Source organism: Mytilus edulis, chromosome 11, assembly GCF_963676685.1.
Source record: "Mytilus edulis chromosome 11, xbMytEdul2.2, whole genome shotgun sequence".
In the NCBI taxonomy this organism is placed as follows: domain Eukaryota; kingdom Metazoa; phylum Mollusca; class Bivalvia; order Mytilida; family Mytilidae; genus Mytilus; species Mytilus edulis.
In genome coordinates this window covers 37,202,738-37,224,672 of record NC_092354.1, presented here as the reverse complement: position 1 = coordinate 37,224,672, position 21,935 = coordinate 37,202,738, and the positions used below count along the sequence as shown (strand labels likewise).

Genomic DNA, 21,935 nt, shown 5'->3' with positions numbered 1-21,935 from the left:
ATTAAATCTATATATTAACTTTATTTAAACCGAATAACAGTTAACATAATTATTCTGTTTTCAATTCTACAACATTTAATGTCCCATGGAATGATGTGCATTTATATTGAGCTTTAATATATATAGGGCAAATAAACTGGTCTTATGAGCTTTTTAGAGAGCATTTGTAAATCTTAATTAGAATATATCGCCATGCATGTTCTATGATATAGCATTTAGCACTTTTTCTTGAATGTATTAAAGTGTACTATGAGTGAACTCTTACCACCGGAATTGTGGTTAATTGTATTTCGGTATTTGGAAGTAGAAGATTTAGTGCGACTTCGTCAAGTTTGTATTTTTTTTTAAAAGTGTAACATTAAATCAACATACACTGGGATCTTTTCATTTGAGTAACATTCACATTACGGACATTGATTTGATTAATATTACAGAATCTGTTTACAGATTTTTGGACTTTGATATATTTCATTGTACATCTATAAATGGATCCTTTGCTAATGAAACAGGATTTTGTGAAAAATTCAAGAAACTAGTAAGTCTTAATATAGGCCATACTTCAGTTACTGACACTATTCTAATAAAACTTCTGGATTCTGCAATAAATTTACAATCATTGTACATAAATGATTGCTTGAATATCACTAATAGGTCTTGTTTACAAATATCATCCTTGAAATATTTGCGCAAACTGGTTATTGGATCCATAAACAACTTGATAACAAATGTAGGAATTTTGCAAATAGCAAATGGGTGTAGATTTTTAAGTATGTTAGACATATCAAATGGAATTATTATTTCTGGTGAGGACTTCATAGCAATTCTTTCATACCTGTTGAATCTTGAATACTTTGATGCATCATACTCTGTTATTTCTGATGATGTCCTTATTAATTCTTACAAGACACTGGCAAAATTGACAAACATTAGAATTATTATTTTGTGTTACACACTTGTTACTTCCAATGGAAAAAACTATATAGAAAATAAAATACAGAATGTCAAAGTTCTTATAGATCCGAATACACTTGGGTAAATAATGGATAGTGTATCAAGTGACGATGAAATTGACTGGATGTTCGATAAATCTAACCAAACGCCAGTCAAGCAGTTGGAGGAAGCTACTTCTACAGAAAAATCAACCCCATCTGCTTGGATTTTATCTAGGTCTGGTAATACACCAGACACACCATATAATCTTAAATCAAACACTGTATCATCGCTCAAAGATCAGCGAACTGAACCTGGAAAACGTGGGAGAAAATCGCTAACTTCAATGTTTCCAAATATCGTACCAACTGCAAAAGATTTCATTGAAGAACATGGTTACCAGGCAGATTCGCGTAGACGTTGTGATACAGCCCGATCTTCCGGTGTTACATTAGATCAGATAAAAAATAAACTTGTGGATAAGATTCCAGGTTTAAAGGAAAGAGGAATCCACAAAACCACAGTTCATCATATGTTAGCTCCCCCAGATAAAAGATTAAAATCATCATCGACAGTTTATAAACAAGAGATAGATGCTAAGCTGTGTAGTAAACAAAACAATATTAGAAAGGAAGATGCGAATTCTCACTTTTATTCAACCCGTGTGAAATACTCGATGGAATTTGCTTCAAAGTACTCAAATGACTGTGTTTTATTATCTTGTGACAATAAAAATAAAATTCATATAGGAACACTTGCAGTAAGTAGATATCATCAGCTACGTCGGTTTTATCCTTCTGGTGACAGGCCAGATTTTCCTGACCATGATTTTCCTTTTCCAGGATATTTAATAACACCATGTGGATATATGTTATTATGTTCAAAATCTTCTGAACAAAACATACAAAATAAATGCCAAGATGAACTGAACAGGGAGCACTATCCCATTTACCGCACCGGACCACTAACTGTAGTGAATAGGGTTTCTCAGTTTCACAAGTCAACTGTTGAAAGTCATACAAATGATCTTATTCCGATTTTAAAAGAACAGTTTTCTTTGGGTAAATCTATATGCATTATCATAAGTGATAATGGCCCAGACTGGACAATGCACTCTTTAACTAATATTTATTTTATGTATAGACTTTGGAAACTTAGTAAATTAGATGCACTAGTATTGAACAGTTACTGTCCTGGTCAATCTGCTTACAATCCAATAGAACATGCATGGTCACCACTTTCTGATGCTCTTGCTGGTGTGATTCTCCCACCAAACATACATGGTGAAAAAAAAGGCTCCATGTCAACAAAAGCTTTCTAAAGAGGAGAAGACTCAAAAAGAAGCAGTTGTTTTTGACACTGCAATGAGACGCCTAAATGAATATTGGAATAATCTTAAATTTGACGGTTTTGATGTAAAATCTTTATATCAGCCTTGTTTGGAAGAAGGGGGTCCAACTCGAGATCACTCTCATATACATGAACTACTGTCAAAATCTCCTACAGCTATTAAGAAAAATCCGGAATTATTTGAAGAATTACAGCAATGTATTGGACATATCTATAGACGCATCCATAGCATCACAATTATTAAGTGCACAAAATTAAATTGTATACATTGTACAGGGAACCCAGTGATTAAACAGGAAGCTTGTAGCTTATTAAGAAGATTTAAGGGATTACCTTCTCCAAGACCAGATACTAAGCATGAGGGACATTTTTTAACTTTTATTGATATATGTGACTCAGATGTTACCGAATATGAGGATATACACATGCCGAAGTACCAACAAGCAGAGCTTGGAAAATGTCCTGACTGTCCTCTGTATTGTTTTACAAGTCAGACAGAAAAACAGAAGCACAGAAAGTTATTCCATCAATAGGTAAGTACAAATATCAAACATTAATGTATGGTACAATTTATTCATATGTTGTGTGTGTTTTTTTTTTTTTTTTGGGGGGGGGGGGGGGGTAAACAAATTGTTTGATTCTTAATTTCTTGAAAAAATATTTTGCTTCCTAAGATAAGTGAGAAAGAGATTTTTTGTTCTCCTGTTAATTTAATAGGGAGATATCATATTTAATATCAAGTTAAGTGTAAATAACAAATTATTACTCCTTTTAGTAAAAAAATCATTTATCGAAAAAAATATTGAAATGTATTGTTTGTTCCTAGAAAGAAAAAAATGCAAACACTCCATATTTTAAACCTTGGTATGAAGCGTGTCATGTAGTATTAAACCTTGGTATGAAGCGTGTCATGTAGTGTATTAATTTGAACTTCATTTAAATATTCAAAAAATCTGTTAAAACAACATTGAAAGATCACCGCTAAGACTGTCAAAGGTATTTTTGTGTATTTTGGTTAAGGTAATTAAATGATGACTAAAACTTGTATCAAATAAGATAAATCTTTTCTAGTATAAGCATCAATGAGATTACAACTTTGAAGAATCATAATAGTTCCCACTATACATAATGTCTGTCATCGTGCACCTCGTTTTGACGACTTTCTTCACAGAAACAAAACTATAAATATGTCAGCCATTCTAACTTATCTTAAATCTCTTAATGTTTGTTTTGTTTATCCCAAAACTTTAGTACCATCAGGAATGAAACTGGACGCTTGAAATTGTATTATTATGTATAAATTTATATCGTGACCCTTAAACCCATGCTTTAGAATAAGACTTGTTGTTATTAAGAGTTGATGTACTGCATTATGTGCTTCACTTAGAAATGGGTAAAAAGTTACAAATTATTTGGTTAGAACCAAAAAGTGATCTTTATGTTAAGAAAAAAATCATTGACACTGTTGCTAGAGAAAGAGTTCTATCCGGTAGTACAATAGAAAAGGATGCTTTTGTTAAAGTTCTATTCAGGACCAAGTATTATAATGCAAGGATTGTTTCAACAGATGGTAAGTGATTTTGATATAACATATTAGACCCATATTACTGTTGAGTATCATTTTCAGCTTTGAAACATTTTCCTAAACTTTATGCTCTTTGTGAGTTTTCTCGAATAAAAAATAACTTAAATAATAATTTAATTTAGATATATTATTTACACAGGTTTGAGTTAAATTTTACATTTAAGGGAGGCTATGGTTATTTTTTTCTTAGTCAGAGTACAAATTTTATTTATTTTTTCAACGCTATCAATCAAATTATTTTTATCAAAATTTAACACTATAAGATATAGAAAAAATCTGGTATCAAAATATTTTTATTTGTCATCTGCTTGAACAGAATATTTTTTTCAACAAATTGGGAATCAGAATATTTTTTTAGAAAAAAAAAAACATAGCACCCCCCCCCCCCCCCCCTTTTTGAAGTTTAATGGTCGTTCCCTAAATACAACTTTTTATGCACAACAACTCAAATATCATTGTTTGGCTTTAAACTGACGGGTGAAAAAAATATTACCCATAAAAAAATTATTGTTTGGTCGGTGTCGGGTCTGTGATTACAATTTTAGTACATTCCTGCGAACAAGACTTTTGTAACTTTGTAAGAGAAGATTAACTAAACGTGTTTATTACATTTTTGTGGGATACAAATAAAAGCAGGAATACATAGTATCTACAGTTAAAACGGTATGTACAGTGAAATTCAGAATAAGTACTGGCAACCTGATGACTGATAACCATCATAGCCATAGGTACATGTAACATCAGGGTACCCAAATCGCCCAGTTCGGAGGGTGGTTTTCGACCATTGCAGAGAAAGAGTTGCAACATCATTGTTGATTTTTATTTTGGAACAAGTAGACTACACAATTGTTTTTCACACAAACATTTCGCATGTATACATTTATAAATTTCCTGCATTTTTTCAGGGACCTATATAAGTTATAACTTTGAGTTATACATAGGTCCCTGATTTTGTGTTTCAAAATATTAAAACTACATGTAGTCTATATATTTTTTTATATAATTAGCATGCAGATCCAACAAGTAAATTAAACAGAAGGAGTCAAATGTTTGCATCTTAAACACAATTTAAAAACAAATGAAGACTTTGATGAGGTTCCTGACTTGGGAGAAGAACATGAAATGTGAACCCACTAAAAACTTTTTAGGGAATAACCATCCCCCTTTATAATACCAACTTTACTTCCTTACCCATACTGATTATTTTTTAACAGTTCCATGTATTTTAAATTTGAATGATTTGTTTACATTACTTGTAGGCAAGTCAGTAGAATTTTAAAGAATGCAATTTCAACATGTTCAATGTTGACTTATTTCTTTGGAGAACTTTAATTAAGCACTGATTTTGCCTTACAAACAGCTACAGCCTTTGAACCATGTCATTGATTGTTTTGCATTAGTTACACTCAGTTGGGCTATTAAAGCCTGATTAGGTGTAACTAATTTTACTCCATTATACAAAAATTAATGGTTCAATCTTGATAATTTAGTAGGATGTCTTTAGCTATGCAATATAACCTTAATGCATGATACATGTACATGTAGTCTATAAATTACATTTAATGGGATCATAGTGAAAAACAAATAATTAAATGATGATAAAATGTGCCCTTCTTATAGTGTAAGACTGCTGACAAAACTACCAACAAACACAGGTGTGTTCCCAAATCATCTAAACAATTAAATAATTATATTATAATTATTTAATATTTACAAATTGCATATTAGTGCAGTGACCATTATACTAGTTTTTTCCCCTTTAACATTTTTATATTATATACTGTTGTACAGTACAGTCTAAGAAAGCAGATGACAGGGGGATCTCATATTACTACATTGATTAGTTCCACAGTTTGAATAAAGTAGATCATTAGTCTGACTGACCCCCAGATGTGAGTCATTGATAAAATGATAATAGATGACATGGCATCATTTATACCTGCTGATAGTCTTCATATTAATTATATTTCTAAGAGAGAAAAAAAGAAAAATGTAAACATTGAAAATTTAAATAACTTGCTATAATTTAAGATAAAAAAAAACTTAAAAAGCAGAAAATGACAATAATGCAAAAACATGAAAAAAAATCAAAGAAAAACAAATTATTCACCATGTACAAATTATAAAATGTGTGCATATTAGACAGCATAAATCAATCTTGAAAAGCAATATTTTGCAAGTAAATGGAGAGATACAAAAAAACATAAAAAGGCAATTACCTACATGTATATATATAATAATAAAACTAAAAATAGCAATATTTGTTGTAATTATATAACTAAGGCTAACTGTATGTTCTCTTGAAAAAATAAAAAAAAAGAAAAGAAGATGTCTAGTAAAATACTACATGTAAAGTTACTATCTGCATCTGACTTGTCTCCCATAGGAATTGCCATGCGTCCTTTTATATTTTGAACTCCATAGAAAATTGACCCTCAGGCTCAAAATACCCCTATGGTAAATTAAACCCCCTGCCCAATGGAAAAATAAACCTTGTGATAAACTGACATTGTATTTTTTCATTCTATATTCTTACTGGAAAATTATATATTATTTAAAAGCTTACTATAGATTGATATTCAGACATCTTAAAAAGTGGTAGGGGGTATGCATGGTATGAGGTGAAAATGCCATAACGCAGAAAAGAAGTAATTCCATATACCTGTACTAATTATTGAAGCATCATACATGTAACTATTAGGGTAAAAAAGTTTAAATTTGTTTTTAAAAATGTTAAATTATTATCAGTAACCTATTTAAACAGTATTTCATGTATACTTTGTTAAACTCACTAGTTGGGGACTTTAAATAAATATACATAACACATATAGTTTGAATTTAGACAGTGAGTCCTTTACTGTTCCCCTTTAAAACTTGGAAAATTACAAAGCTTGGAGAATTTGTGGCATCTTCCTTGACTAAAAACTTAAACCTGATCCTGGACAGAAGGGCTGCCCAGTAAACATAATGCCCCTGTACTATTGGAGGTGGTTCATAAAAATAGTTCATACAAAAATCTAGTTGTCTTGTGGTGTAGAACCACTAATTAGGGCCCGGTAAAAAAGAACCTACCCAAAAGTAGTACATATTTGAGAAAAAAAAGTTCCTATGCATAGCTGTAACTTTGTTAATCTGTAGAATATTTGGTAATTTCTTTGTATCAAATGAAGCTTAAAAACCTGGGATCACTACTGAACCATTTTAGACTGATTATTATGAATATTAAAAAAAAAGATATGTAAATTTTAATTAAGAGGGGTCATTTTGCCCTTTTCTCAGATCTGAAGTACCTGTTTTGGTACTTCCAATGTTCTGGGAACCAGTTCGCTCTTATATACTGGTTTTTTAAGCACCAGTCACAAAAATATACTGCTTTGACAAAAACAGACTGTCACTTTATTTGAACTTAAGATGAATGAGCCACAAAAGCCTAAAGTTGACTCATTTAACATAGAGAGCAAGGGGGATTTAATTAGTGGTTTGTCACCTTTACCAAAGAAACATGGAAAATTAAAAAATCAAAAGTAACAGTCTTACCAAAGAAAATTGGTCTTATTAAATATGTACATTATCATGTTGAATCAACTTTTTAGGCTGAAAATTCTATTGGTGTCAAATAACAACCTCAAATTGCTAAAATATGAATTTTAATAGTGCTTTTTTGGTCATACAGCATGCATTCATTTAAGACTCATTCTGAAGTTTCAGTTTTTGCAGTTTTTGTTACTGAAATCAGTTTAACAATTATATTATGACTTGTCTATAGTTAAAAAAATGGCCTTTGATCAAATTATTTTGTGATTTGTTTACTTTTACTTGTTTTCTTTGTTAACCATTTTGGACTTTGGTATGTACTTGTATAAGAATTTGAATATCTTACTTTTAATGCAAATTCTAACCAAAAAAAGCAACTTGCCTAGGTGCAATCTGTACAAACCGCTCGTGTGTTCCTGTGTGATACAATAAAAGTATTTTTTTTACCAAAATTCTCTTTTCTAACATAAGGAAAAAAAGGGGATGGCAAATTTTTGATTTATTTGATATATGAACTTCCTTATATTTATAGAATAATTATTTCTTGGTATAAATATAACAAGCAGGTGGGAACAACACTTTTTAAGTATAAATTAACAAATGGGGAGTGGTCACACAAGAAAAAGTCTCATTTTCTTCACTAGAAATACCCTGCACAGATTTTATTGTACCAATCATATATTACTACAAGTTCAATTTCAGCTTCAATTTAGTAAAAATATGTTTGGACTAAGGGTTCACATGGTTTTTTATGCTAGGAAAATATCATAGAATAAAATGCACTAAAGCAAAAGTCAATATGGTGAGTTTTGTTCTGTTATAGGTGTTGAACCACTAATTAGGGCCCCGTAAAAAAGAACCTACCCAAAAGTAGTTCATATAAATTGAGAAAAAAAAGTTCCTACGCATAGCTGTAACTTTGTTAATCTGAAGAATATTTGGTAATTTCTTTGTATCAAATGAAGCTTAAAGACCTGGGATCTCTACTGAACCATTTCAGACTGATTATTATGAATATTAAAAAAGATATGTAAATTTTAATTAAGAGGGGTCATTTTGCCCTTTTCTCAGTTCTGAAGTACCTGTTTTGGTACTTCCGATGTTCTGGGAACCAGTTCGCTCTTATATGTCATTAAAGGTATACTGGTTTTTTAAGCACCAGTCACAAAAAGATACTGCTTTGACAAAAACAGACTGTCACTTTATTTGAACTTAAGGTGAAAGAGCCACAAAAGCCTAAAGTTGACTAATTTAACATAGAGAGTAAGAGAGATTTAATTAGTGGTTTGTCACCTTGTGACATGAATAATAATACTGTTGTCAATTTGTTAAACAAAAAGCAATCCTCACACAGTATATGCATATGATTTTATTTTACAAAAAAAGTTTGAAAATTATACACTTTAAAAATAGTAAATTTATGTTAAAATTGCTGAAGATAAAATTTAAAAATTACTTTTTCAATATGAGTTTATTCATTTATAAATAGTTGTATATTAAATATGAAAGAAATTAGTGTCATTTGTGCAGAATTTCAAATATCAGAACAGTATTGTAGATCAAAACATAGTTTACTATGTTAAATCTTGATAATTAATCTAGAATATAAATTATCTTGTTGGGTAATCTTAATGTGTATGTTGCTGATTTTATCAGTGGTGTGTGAGACTGTAACACACAGTGAGAGAAGCACTTATCCTTATCATATAAATTACATTATTTGCATAAAATCAACAAGTGTTTGAATAAATAATATATCAGTAAGTTGTAAATTGGATAATGTTCTGGCTATTTAGCTAATTATGTAACCTAGAATATGTTGTTGATTAACTGTACAGCAATTTAATTATACAAATAGTAGTTTATTACTATTAAATACACTCAGGCACACAATGTGTACAACAAGAGCATTATGATTTAGTATACAATATAAAATAATAAATATTAAAAAAAAAAGTATGAAAATTAAGAGATACAAAAATGAGATATATTTAGTTTTAATACTTGATTTATAAGATCAAATTATTTCATGGGCATTATGGGGAATGCCTTTAAACAAAAGAAAGAATACATATCGACTTTTTTCTTAAAAACAATTAAACATGCATTTATACAAATTCCAATATATATATGTATGCGTGTCTGTCAACTTTCAAATTAAAAATTGTGAATCTTTGCTGCATAATTAATTACTCTTTAGGATATTTTTTCCTGAATCTCTCTGTTCTAGTATTAAATGTTCTATTTAATACAAACATAGGTTTATAGATGATAAAAATGTCCACATAGCAACATTTAAATCAATTTTATCCAAAACTATAACCTGGCCTGTTCCTAATTGTGTCCAACATTAATGATACCATTATCATAATGGTGATTTTGATTTGTTCTATAATTTAATACTTTTTTATTTAAACGAAGTTATCATTATGTCCTGTCCCAGTATAACATTGAAAATTAAAAGAGTGTGAATCTTTACATATTTTTTCAAGAGTTTAATTTCTAAGTATTTGCAGGGGAGGTATGAGCTAATGTTTTGTAGAGATATTATTTAAAGGGAACATATATTTATATATATATATATGAATTTCATTTTGTACTAACCCTTTTATTTGAATTAATGAATAATTATTTATGACATCTTGGTGCTCCAAATATATATGAAATCTTATATTAAAATTTTTTAGACCTTGTCGCAAATTAAAATTCAGTTCAAGAGAAGTCTGAGTCTGCTGTCAGAAGATGTAACCAAAGAAAATAAACAAAATGACAATAATACATAAATAACAACAGACTACTAGCAGTTAACTGACATGCCAGCTCCAGACTTCTATTAAACTGACTGAAAGATTATGATTTCATCATATGAACATCAGGCACAATCCTTCCCGTTAGAATATCACCACTTAAAAATTATGGCTTGAAGATGTTATCAGATTATTAATGACTTGAAATTAAAGTTGACCATTTGGAATAAAGATCTGTCTATGTAGCTACTAAAAAATCAAACGAATCTGAGGTTAACATTATTTCAGAGCTTAAATCCCCAAAAGATTCATTTAGCTCAAATTTTATGCTGATTAATAGACTCATTTTTGGTAAATACCTAAACAAATGTTATATTGACCTATAAATCTTTTCCAGTGATTACACAGCTGTGCTAAGTTACATTCCCTGCTAATTTTGTTATATAAAGATAAAATAACAACTCTCCACTCAGGATGTACAAATGTAAAGCAATTAAAGGTAACCATATAGCCTTCATCCCAAAGCAAAAGCCAACTCCACAAAGTGAGCTATAAAGGGCCATAAAATAATCATGATAACCAATTTAAGATAATTAAAACAAAAAAAACCAAACTGATAAATAACTAGAAACTGGCACATATATTATGTGGCAGATTGCAAGTCAAATCCTAACCTGGGACAGTGATGTAACAGTACAGCATGATATAAGAACCCGCTTAACTCATCAGATCAATGAATATCTAACACATACATGTAGACCAGCAAGATAACATGAAATTGTATCACAAGGTTCCATACCACAAAAGGAAGGTTGAGATAAATTCCCCCCCCCCACCCCCTTCCTGTTTGATAAATTGTAAACGGTTGAGATCCCCACCCCTAAACCATATATATTATTGTAGGGGACAATAAAACAAATCAAATGAAATATAGGGGGGGTCACCCCCACCCCTTCCTGTTTGATAACTTGTAAACGGTTGAGATCCCCACCCCTAAACCATATATATTCTTGTAGGGGACAATAAAACAAATCAAATGAAATATAGGGGGAGTCCCCGGGGTCACCCCCACCCCTTCCTGTTTGATAACTTGTAAACGGTTGAGATCCCCACCCCTAAACCATATATATTATCGTATGGGTCAATAAAACAAATCAAATGAAATATATGGGGAGTCCCCGGGGGTCACCCTTACCCCCTCCTGTTTGAGAACTTTTAAACGGTAGAAATTCCCACCCCTAAACCATATATATATATTCTTGTATAGGACAATAAAACAAATCAAATGAAATATAAGGAGTCTCTGGGGTCACACCCTCCCCCCTTTTTTTTTTGAAGTCAAGATCCCAACAAAACTCATTAGAAAACACAATCATTTCAAATTTTCATTGTCATCAAATTCTTTATAAGCAAGTGAGATCGGACAGTTATAATGGGGAAAATTATAGGGGTAGTACCACAGGGTTTATTATCACAGGGGCTTTGTTTGGGAGACTTTGTAACAGCATCCTGTTACAATTATGTATTTTTTTTAATTTCATTTTATGCGTTTGGGATTTATGGGACTTTATTAGAAAAAGGGGGGGATTTTCAACACTTTGGACAATAACTCAAAAACGCTTTACCAATGTCCATGAAACTTTGGTGAATTGTTTATGTCTATTGATGTAAACTCTCTTTCGTTTTTTTTATTATTTCATTTTATGCGTTTAGGATTTATGGGACTTTATTAAAAAAGGGGGGGGGGGATTTTTCAGTTTTCGGATAGCTCAAATTCCTTTTAACCTTTCCCCACATTTTAATAACACATCATTAGGATTGACAGAAGAAAGCTCCCTTTCAATTTAGAAAAAAAAATGGCCATGTTGTTTCAGGGTAGTAGTACTTTAACCATTTGAATTAAGGCAATTTTTCACAATTTGTATTTAAGGAAATTATTAATGCCTTCTTTTCCAATTTCTCTATGCCCAATAAGGGTGTATCATGCGCTCTAAGCCCAGCTGTTTATTGATATTTTTGCCCAGTTTTCAAGTTGGTCCAAATCTGGGTCCAAATTAAATTTTGTTGATTTCAACAAAAAAATTGTATTTTTGTGGTTCTTTGATATGCTGAATCTTAACGTGTATTTGGATTTTTAATTTTGGGCCCCATTTTCAAATTGGTCCACATTGAGGTCCAAAGGGTCCAAAATTAAACTTTGTTTGATTTCATCAACAATTGAATTCTTTGTGTTTTTTTTATAAATTATATGCTGATACATACCATGTATATTGGACCATAACAAGTATGTTATGTCATTGATGTTTGTAGACAAAACGCTTGTTGGGTGTGTAAAATTATACCCCTGATATCTTGAAATACTTTTTTATTTGTGTGTCTTGAATGTGTAAATGGGGTCAATCCTGACATTATTGTATTATCTTAAACACTACAATAGAGAAAACAGCAACACATTTCACCTAGATATATGCTACAAATGAGCAAATATAACTGATCATGACTGCAAAAAAGGTGAACATGAATATCAACATAACATTTTGTTAGAAGAGCATTTCATACTGTTAGTAGTCTCTTGCTCTATTGAATTTTAAATGTTTTATATAGTGAAGGAAAAACTTACTTCACATTTGAAATTATTTGCAAAAACTCAGTATATATATACAAGGGACTCTACTCAGTACAAGGGGGAGATATTAATTTTTCCTGCAAGAATAATTGAATGACTTATTTTTTTATTGTATTTCAGGAACTAAGAAAAAGATATCAAATGATGAAGGTGAAGTTGATAATGAACCAATTGCAAAAAAGTCAAAACATGACAAACATTATGCAGAACTTGAAGGGAATGCTTCGGATAGTGATGATGAACCTTTGTCAAAATTAAAAATAAGTAACAATGGTGAAACCGGTGGATGTGAAAATTTTATACCTCAACAGCAAAGACAAATCGGTCAATTAAGTCCAACTCAAGAAAATACAAATACATCTGTGTTTGCTGAACAGATAATTTCAGCACAGGAACAAAATGTGAATAATGAAGGTGGAAAACTTGTTCTAAATTCATGTCTATCATCTTACACGGATAATAAAACCACACTGAAGGATTCTACAAATGTCTCCATATCAGCCATTAACAGCAGTAATACAACTGATGAAAATACAATTACAACTGTTGTTGCTGAACAGATAATTTCAGCACAGGAACAAAATGTAAATAATAAAGGAGAAGAACTTGTTCTAAATTCGTGTCTAACAACTGACACAGATAAAGTTTACACCACACTGAAGGATTTTACAAATGTCTCCAAATCAGTCAGCAACAGCAGTGATACAACTTTGAAGACACCACTAAAACCTTTGATTTCTCTGTTTCCAAATTTTGATGAAGATCCATCTTTCTATGGATTACAAGATCATGCACAATCTGCACTTGACCATGATTACCATGTTCAAGTGGTAGCAGAACCATATGAGAATATGAATTTCTTTCAATCATCCATGGATTCATGTACATATACCAGCAAAGAGCAAGAAATAATTCAAGATCCTATGCCCAACCTGACCTGTCAAACATTGCAACCACCTGATCAGGAATTTTCAAAACATCAGACATTATCTGAACAGCTTGATTTCATTGAAAAGCAAAATGGAACCATACTAGAGGCACAGAACATTGCGTTTGAACAAATATCAAATATTTCAATATCTATGGACACTGTACAATCAAATTTACAATATTTAATAAACCTGATCAAATGTAGGAGCACGGTTAAAAGCAGTAATAAACAAACACCTGTGACACCAAGAGGAGATAGAGTTCACCTAGAGAAGACATTAGATATCAACTGTCAGATACCAGTCGTCGTAAGATCAACAATAAACCCAGAGAATATCAGGATAGGCAACTCAAATTTTGAGATGAGCTATGATAAGTACTGCAAAATTTTACAAAGAAACAGTAACCTTCCAACTACATTTGCAGTAAAATTACTTTCTGTTTTGTTCACTGATAACGAACTATTTGAGAGAAATGTCACAGGAAGGGTCATACACGATAATGTCCAGAGGTCAAAACTTAACCCCATAAAGTTAGATGCTATTGAAAACCAACTTCGTTTACAGTTTCCACAATTTATGGATTCTAAGGAGAACAATGACAAAATATGGATTGCAATAAATGGGAAATGCAGAAAAACAACTGCTAAACTTAACAAGACTGTGTTTTCAGATCCAATCTAAAGTTCAATATTTTTCTTAATTAGTTCATGCTTGTTTAACCTCTTGGCAGAGTTTCATATGATCTATTGTAATCATTTTGTTTCAATTTCCAACATGAGCTTTATCTCTGAATTCTTATGGTCAAGTTTAAACAAAATTGTCAATGTCTGTATTTTAAAGAATCTTAAGAATTAATATTGAAAAAGTTCTGGCTTATTTTTATAGGTTTCTGAAACCTCTTATTGGCTGCCCCTCTTCTGATATCTGATCTGAAACACTTGGAGCAATTTGAACTAAAATTATTATTAAATTCCCTGATTGGTTCCCTTGTATTTAAGCACAACTCGTCCTTAACAGCTTGATAGATATTAATGAAACTTTACACAGTTGAAGGACACAACCTGAGAATGTGCATGAAGGAAAATAATTCTGGTCTGAAATATTTCAACAGAGACAATTGAACTTACTTATTTTATTAACTATGGGGGGGGGGGGGGGGGGTATCCTTTAGTTAGTTGACTCACAGTTCTAAATTCCTTTTTTCACATATATATATATAACAAATAAGGAGATGAGATATATATATATATATGGTATGATTTCCAATGAGACAACTTAACTATCAACTAGAGTAGAGACACATTGCATGGATTTGATCAACTTGGGTAACCATAGGACTTTAAACAGTGAGCTATAGATTTTTATTTTATTCAAAATATTAGTAGACACAATAATCTGTAATGGCAGATTCTTGATCCTATGAGTTCAAAGGTACATTGTATTTTATTTGACCTGATGCATAAGAACCCAATATACCAATATACTTCTTTCTTTAATTTAAGAAGCATGTAACGATGGGATGATTCATTAATATTTTGATATTTTTAATGATACTTGTACATGTAATAGTGATTTTAAAGGTAAAAATGTTGGAACATAAGGTAAAATATTTTATTTTTGTATCACCTTGAAGGAGTCAAAAAGCAAGACATAGGTATATAAAAAAGAAGATTTGGTGTAATTGCCAATGAGACAACTCTTCACAAGTGACCAAATGACATAGAAATTAACAACTATAGGTCACATGCTGTTTATGGCAGCGGTGTCAACAATGTATTAGTTTGGGATTAGGTCTAGTTTATGGTGATTCACTAGTGATAGGTCAATGATATTTGGTACGCAGTTGTCTTAGCTTTGGCACATCTCATTTACATGGAGATTATTTGGCCCTGCCCTCTCAGTTATGGTCTATTGACTCTGAAACGTTTGCTTAAGATACATGTATTAGTTTGTTATTATGTCAGTTTATGATGAACCATTAGTGGTAGGCCAATGTTTATTGGTATTCAGTTGTATAAGCATTAGAACATATCACTTCCATGGAGAATATTTGGCTTCACCCGCTCAGTCATGGTCTATTAACTTTGAAACTTTTGCTTAGTTCACATGTATTTGTTTGTGATTAGATCAGTTTAAGATGAATCGCTAATGTTTAGTCAATGATATTAGGTATGCAAATTTATTGGCATTTGCAAGTCTCTTTTCCATGGTGATTATAATCATGGTTTATCGACTTAGACACTTTTACATAGTTTACAAGTTTATTAAGTGTTTAGGTTTGTTTAAAGGCATGGACTTATGATAAGTCAATGGTATTTGGTATGCAATTGAATTAGAATTGGCACATCTTTTATACATCTCATTTCCATGGGGATTGTTAAGCCATGTACCTTCAGTAATGGTACATTGACTTTGAATATTTGAATAACTTACATGTTAAAGTATTGCTATTTTGATTTCAAAATTTGCATTATTAGAATTACAGAAAGGCGAGACATATTTCTGTGTTAACAGTAAAAGAAATGCCAGTTATCAAATATAGCTCATCATACATCTTTGAAGATGGTGAATTATTTCTTTGCTTTTTCTTTTGTACATAAAATGTTGAGTAGACTTTTTGTTTGTTTAGCTTTCATTATTTTATGCATGTCTTTTCTGAAGATTTATGGAATATCCTTTGATATTGTTCAAAATAAAGGCATGTTCAGAATATGTGGATATTTTTAGAGAAATATAAAGTAGCATAATTGTTCAGTAGTTTTGAAGTTTATATCAACAAAATTCTTTATTTTTTGTTTACATTTTTGCTCAGGTGTTTATCATTGTGCAACAACTTGTGTTTAGGAATATTTTTGCAGACATTTCAAAAGAGTTCTTTTTTTCATATTTCCTAAATTAATTCAAATCAAATAGTTATTGAATTACTTCATTGTTTTATGAAGTGAATTACTTCATTGTTTTATGAAGTAACAAATTATACTCAAAAAGGGAACTTTTCCAGTGTGACAGTACCAGCCATCAACTGGTTGAAAAAGTAAAATCCACATTTAATAGATAGAAAGATATATGTAGTGTGCTATTTTCATTTGCATGTTTCACTTTACTCATTTGGAGTACTTTGAATATATATATATATTCTGAATTCATTCTTGAGATTTTTTAAAATTAAAATATTCATAGTTTTGCAAGTACATTTGAAGGAGATAGATTTTAGTGGTAGATGTACATTGTTACAGGTGTTGGGTATTATTAGAAGATTATTAGATATATGTAATTGATTTTGTTGTTTATTTAAGAATTGAATGCTTCTTTTTGTAAATTTATTGGGGTGTAAAAGCGTTGACCGAAGTACCTTTTGTATGAAGCGCGGAAGCGCTTCATTCTAAAAATGTACTTCGATCAAGGCTTTTACACCCCTATAAAATTACTAAAAGAAGCATTCAATTCTTATAATTACATTTTTTGCTAGAATCATGAGAAAAAACGATTTTATTTAATATTTCTAATATTTGCCTGTGCACTTTTTTGTGTACGCACGTGCTATCATGAATGTTACATCATTGTGCTATGAAGAATGACGCTAGATTGCTGTTAGCCAATCAAATTAGCGGATTATATTGAAATATACATGTAATGTAATTATTCAATAATATATGTTATAAACTAAATATGTTCATTTTTATGAAATGCATTTTTAAATAGGAAAGTGAAATTGTCATTTTTTTTTTAATTCACAAAAGAGTAGTTTTTGATGTTTGAATGTGAAAATCTCTGCTATATGTCTGCATTATTATGCCATTATACATTGTATTTGATGGAACTGCTCTTGAAATGATTCAAGGGTATAAATATCAAATAAATACTAACATAAATTTATAAAATTTTGTGAAAATTTCTTACTGACAACAAACATTGAAGCAAATAGTGATTTCAGAAAATGTTAATTTTCAATAATGCTGCTATTTTTTTGTGATGTTGCAATTTTCACAATGATAAAAACATTGCATTAATTTCTGATTTTGCAGTATTGTTTTTTATAAATTGTCAAATGTTTATAATGTAAAACTTTTCAATGTCCCTATTTAAAAAACATTTCTTATCACTAATATCATTAACATCAGTTGAGGTCAGTTGAGGTCAGTAGTCATAAAACTGGCAAATTATCCCATTAATAAAATGTAAAGCACTGTCCACATGTTTTTATCTTTAACACCAAGAAGCCATTAAATGTAATCAGATATCCTTCATTTATCATGCTTCACCATATGATAAGGTCAGATTCCTGAAAGACCCCCTTAATTATTAGAAATATATAACTTTGCATCAACCATAATATCTTGGTGTTACTAATTATAATCAGTATGTATTAAAATGACAACTGGTTAGATTGTATCTTCTCTATAGAGTACAGAATATTAAAAAGTAATTTTGATGGTGAAATGTTGTAAAAATGGTTTTTGCAACCTGCTACCCAAATACAAATTTACAAGAAATATATTGATTAATCTAATGGTTTGTACATGGAGTTTAAAAGTTAATTGTGAAGAATATAGGTAAGCTGTACAACATGTATTATTATAGAACTGCATGTGATATGAAAAAGCTGAAGTTAAAAAATGAACATGTATATGCTATGATTGTATCTTGGAAATAAACAATGAATATGAACATGAATATCAGTTTTTTATTAACCATTGAAAAAAAAAAAAATAAAAAGCAGTTTGTATAAAAAAGAAGATTTGGTGTAATTGCCAATGAGACAACTCTTCACTAGAGACCAAATGACACAGAAATTAACAACTATAGGTCACCGAACGGCCTTCAACAATGAGCCAAGCCCATACCGCATATATAGTCAGCTATAAAAGGCCTGAAATGACAAATGTAAAACAATTCAAATGAGAAAACTAACGGCTTAATTAATGTACAAAAATATGAACGAAAAACAAATGATATGTAACACAGCATCAAACGACAACCACTGAATTACAGGCTCCTGACTTGGGACAGGCACATGTATCACTAGCGGATTTAGGGGGGTTTAGGGGGGGGGGGGGGGGGGGGGGTTCGGGAAAACCCCCCCGCTTGGAAATCGTAAAAATGTTTTGACCAAAAATTTGTGAACTTACTGTACAATCTTTGTTCAATATCGATTTCCTTCAAACTTTGTATAAATTAAGCTAATTAACAAAGTGGCATGTTATCATAAGACTCTTGTTATATACACAATATCATAATCACATTGACCCCGGGGTATACCTGTTTAATGAGTCCTGGCTACAAATTTAAAGGATTAATGTATGTCATAATTTTTTTTGGTAAAAAAGGGGGTGTTTTTTTTCAAATTTCGTGCCGTATCTCTATTGCTTAAAACTTAACACGTTTATGTTGCGACTGGTTTCCATATACATCTTATATTTTAAAACTTCCTATTGAGCTGGAATAAGGAATGAGTCTGGATATATTAAGCATGACATCTTGTACAACCCCGTGTTATGCCAAAAACATTTATTACGGTTTTTCACAAGACTACGGGCGTATCATGCGCTCTTGGCGCAGCTGTTTATTTTGTTTTTTATGGGTGACGTCTACTCTCTATCAAATTCACATACTGCAGTTTACATTTGTATTTGCTTCTTCTTCATTATCTACTTATAAGAAATGTTTAAAATATTTCGTTATCAAACAATTTTTTTTCTAGCATTTTCCCTAATTTAATTCCATTCTAATATGATTATTTATTTATATGTATGATTGTCGAGAAGGCCATATGTTAAGTTAAATTGTTAGAACTATAACAATCTTTTAATTAGTATTAAATAGAGTAGAGATCGTTTGCACACTATTTTTAATTGCAAGTAACTTTTACAAATTTATCCTGTTGTGATCTTTGATCAAATCATCGTCTGCTAATTTTTGACATGAATTAATACATGTCTAGGTAAACAGTTTACTTAAATTGTATCTCTATCATTTACTGCGGTCAAGCAAAGTTCAATCCTGTATGCATCGCAGCTAGTTGATGAATTACTTTTATTGCTTATGTGGTTTAGATGTGTTAAATGTAAAATCAGCTGCTACTTCATAACTAATCAAAACATTATTAAATGGTATATATATACATGAAATGATTAAAGAATATAAAAACTATTATAAAAAAATTCTACTTGCATGTAACAATAAAAGCGCATTTTAAACTTATTGAATTAGTTATCAAATCTTTGTTTTTGTAATAAATATAACTTGATTGTGCACTAGCATTACATTTTGGAGTGTACGAATCATAAAATATTCTTTGTAAAAATGAACATTTGCAATTTCAAAACAATTCATATGCAGCTTATGTTTACTTAATACTATAAATAACAAGCTTTTTTATGAGCTTATAAAAGCTCTTATAAAAGCTCTTAATAGTAAACTCACAGTTGATTTGCTTTTTGATTGACATTTATTGGATTTTGATTGCTTCTTAATGGAAGAAGCTTCTCTAAAAGGCTCCAGGCATCCCCCGAGCATGCTTGGGGGGAGCTCACTAGAATAAATATATGTTCCCTAAAGGACCCAATATGACAATGAAAAACAATTCAAAAGAGATAACTAACGGCATTATTGATAAAAAAAAATATTTGTTAATTTTGTGTATCAAGTTTAAGCACTTTTAATACCTAAATATTCATAAATAATGCCTATTGTATAGATCTATGATTTAATCATTCTTGATCTGCAGTTATAATACACTATACATGCATATATTATTCTACCAATTGTTTAAAGTCAATCTCATATAATAATAATACATGTAACATAATGAGAAGAATCGACATTGGAATCTGTTATTTTAAGTCTACTACCCAGAATAGTTATCAACATCTTGTGTTGTAATGGTCAAAATGATTTTAATCTATGTTAGAATCAGTAAAACATTTTAATGAGCTGCCAAAATAATGTAGTTGTTTCATTTACAATTCATCCGCTGTTACTCTCATGCCGTCATAATAATTATTGAAGACTCGATCGGATACTTACTATCGAAATTTGAGTTTCTACGGAACTTTTACCGATTTACCACGTAACCGATTTCTATTTAGAAACCTGCGCACGCATTCAGATTGAAACGGCGTACATTGCGCATGCTCTGTTCAAGGTTAATTAGTCAAATGGAGAGGTTACTTAAACAAATAAAAACATTCAACAGATTCGTCGTTTACCATCCATTTTTAATCGATTAAAAACAAATTGTAGGTCCTTGGTACGTTCTGTCTTCGTTTGTATGTCAAAAATCTTCCGACTGCAACTAGCTGTTGTCGAAATCCCCGTACACACACTTCCGATGCATTTGCAAGTAAATGCCGTTCCTACTTCCCAAAATATGTTAGGGTTTCCTACCCTTCACCATTGTAACTAGCTTCCCCATGCATGTTTCTATTGTAACCTGATACCCCGTATATGTAACCATTGTAACCAGATTCCCCATGCGTGTAACCATTGTAACCAGTTTCTCCGTACATGTAACCCAATGTAACCAGATTCCACATGCATGTTACCATTGTAAACCAGATTCTCCGTGCATGTAACCAGATTCCCCATGTATGTAACCATTGTAACCAGATTTCCCATGCATGTAACCATTGTAACCTGATTTCCCATGTATGTAACCATTGTAAACAGATTCCCCATGCATGTAACCATTGTAACCAGATACCCCGTATATGTAACCATTGAAACCAGATTCCCCATGCATGTAACCATTGTAACCTGATTTCCCAGGTATGTAACCATTGTAACCAGATTTCCCATGCATGTAACCATTGTAACCTGATTTCCCATGTATGTAACCATTGTAACCAGATTCCCCATGCATGTAACCATTGTAACCAGATACCCCGTATATGTAACCATTGAAACCAGGATTCCCCATGCATGTAACCATTGTAACCTGATTTTTCCATGCATGTAACAATTGTAACCTGATTTCCCAGGTATGTAACCATTGTAACCTGATTTTCCATGTATGTAACCATTGTAACCTGATTTCCCATGTATGTAACCATTATAATCAGATTGACCCCTGTTTCTCCATGCAAAGGGTTGTCATGGTAACGGGGATTGCATGGGTGTAACCAGTGTAACCATTAGGTGAAGGAAAGTTACAAATAGACTGGGGAAATTATGAATGATTTATGATAGTTTGTATGAGTGTAACCAATGTAACCAATGTAACCATTATGTCA

At 31.2% G+C, this 21,935-nt stretch overlaps 1 protein-coding gene across 1 annotated transcript; it reads right to left on the bottom strand.

The window, feature by feature from the left end:
- Positions 1 to 21,244: 21,244 nt before the first annotated feature.
- Positions 21,245 to 21,634, bottom strand: LOC139494227 (heterogeneous nuclear ribonucleoprotein A3-like). Its single transcript, XM_071282397.1, has one exon. It carries the CDS (start codon positions 21,632 to 21,634, stop codon positions 21,245 to 21,247), a length of 390 nt encoding a protein of 129 aa, XP_071138498.1.
- Positions 21,635 to 21,935: the final 301 nt, after the last annotated feature.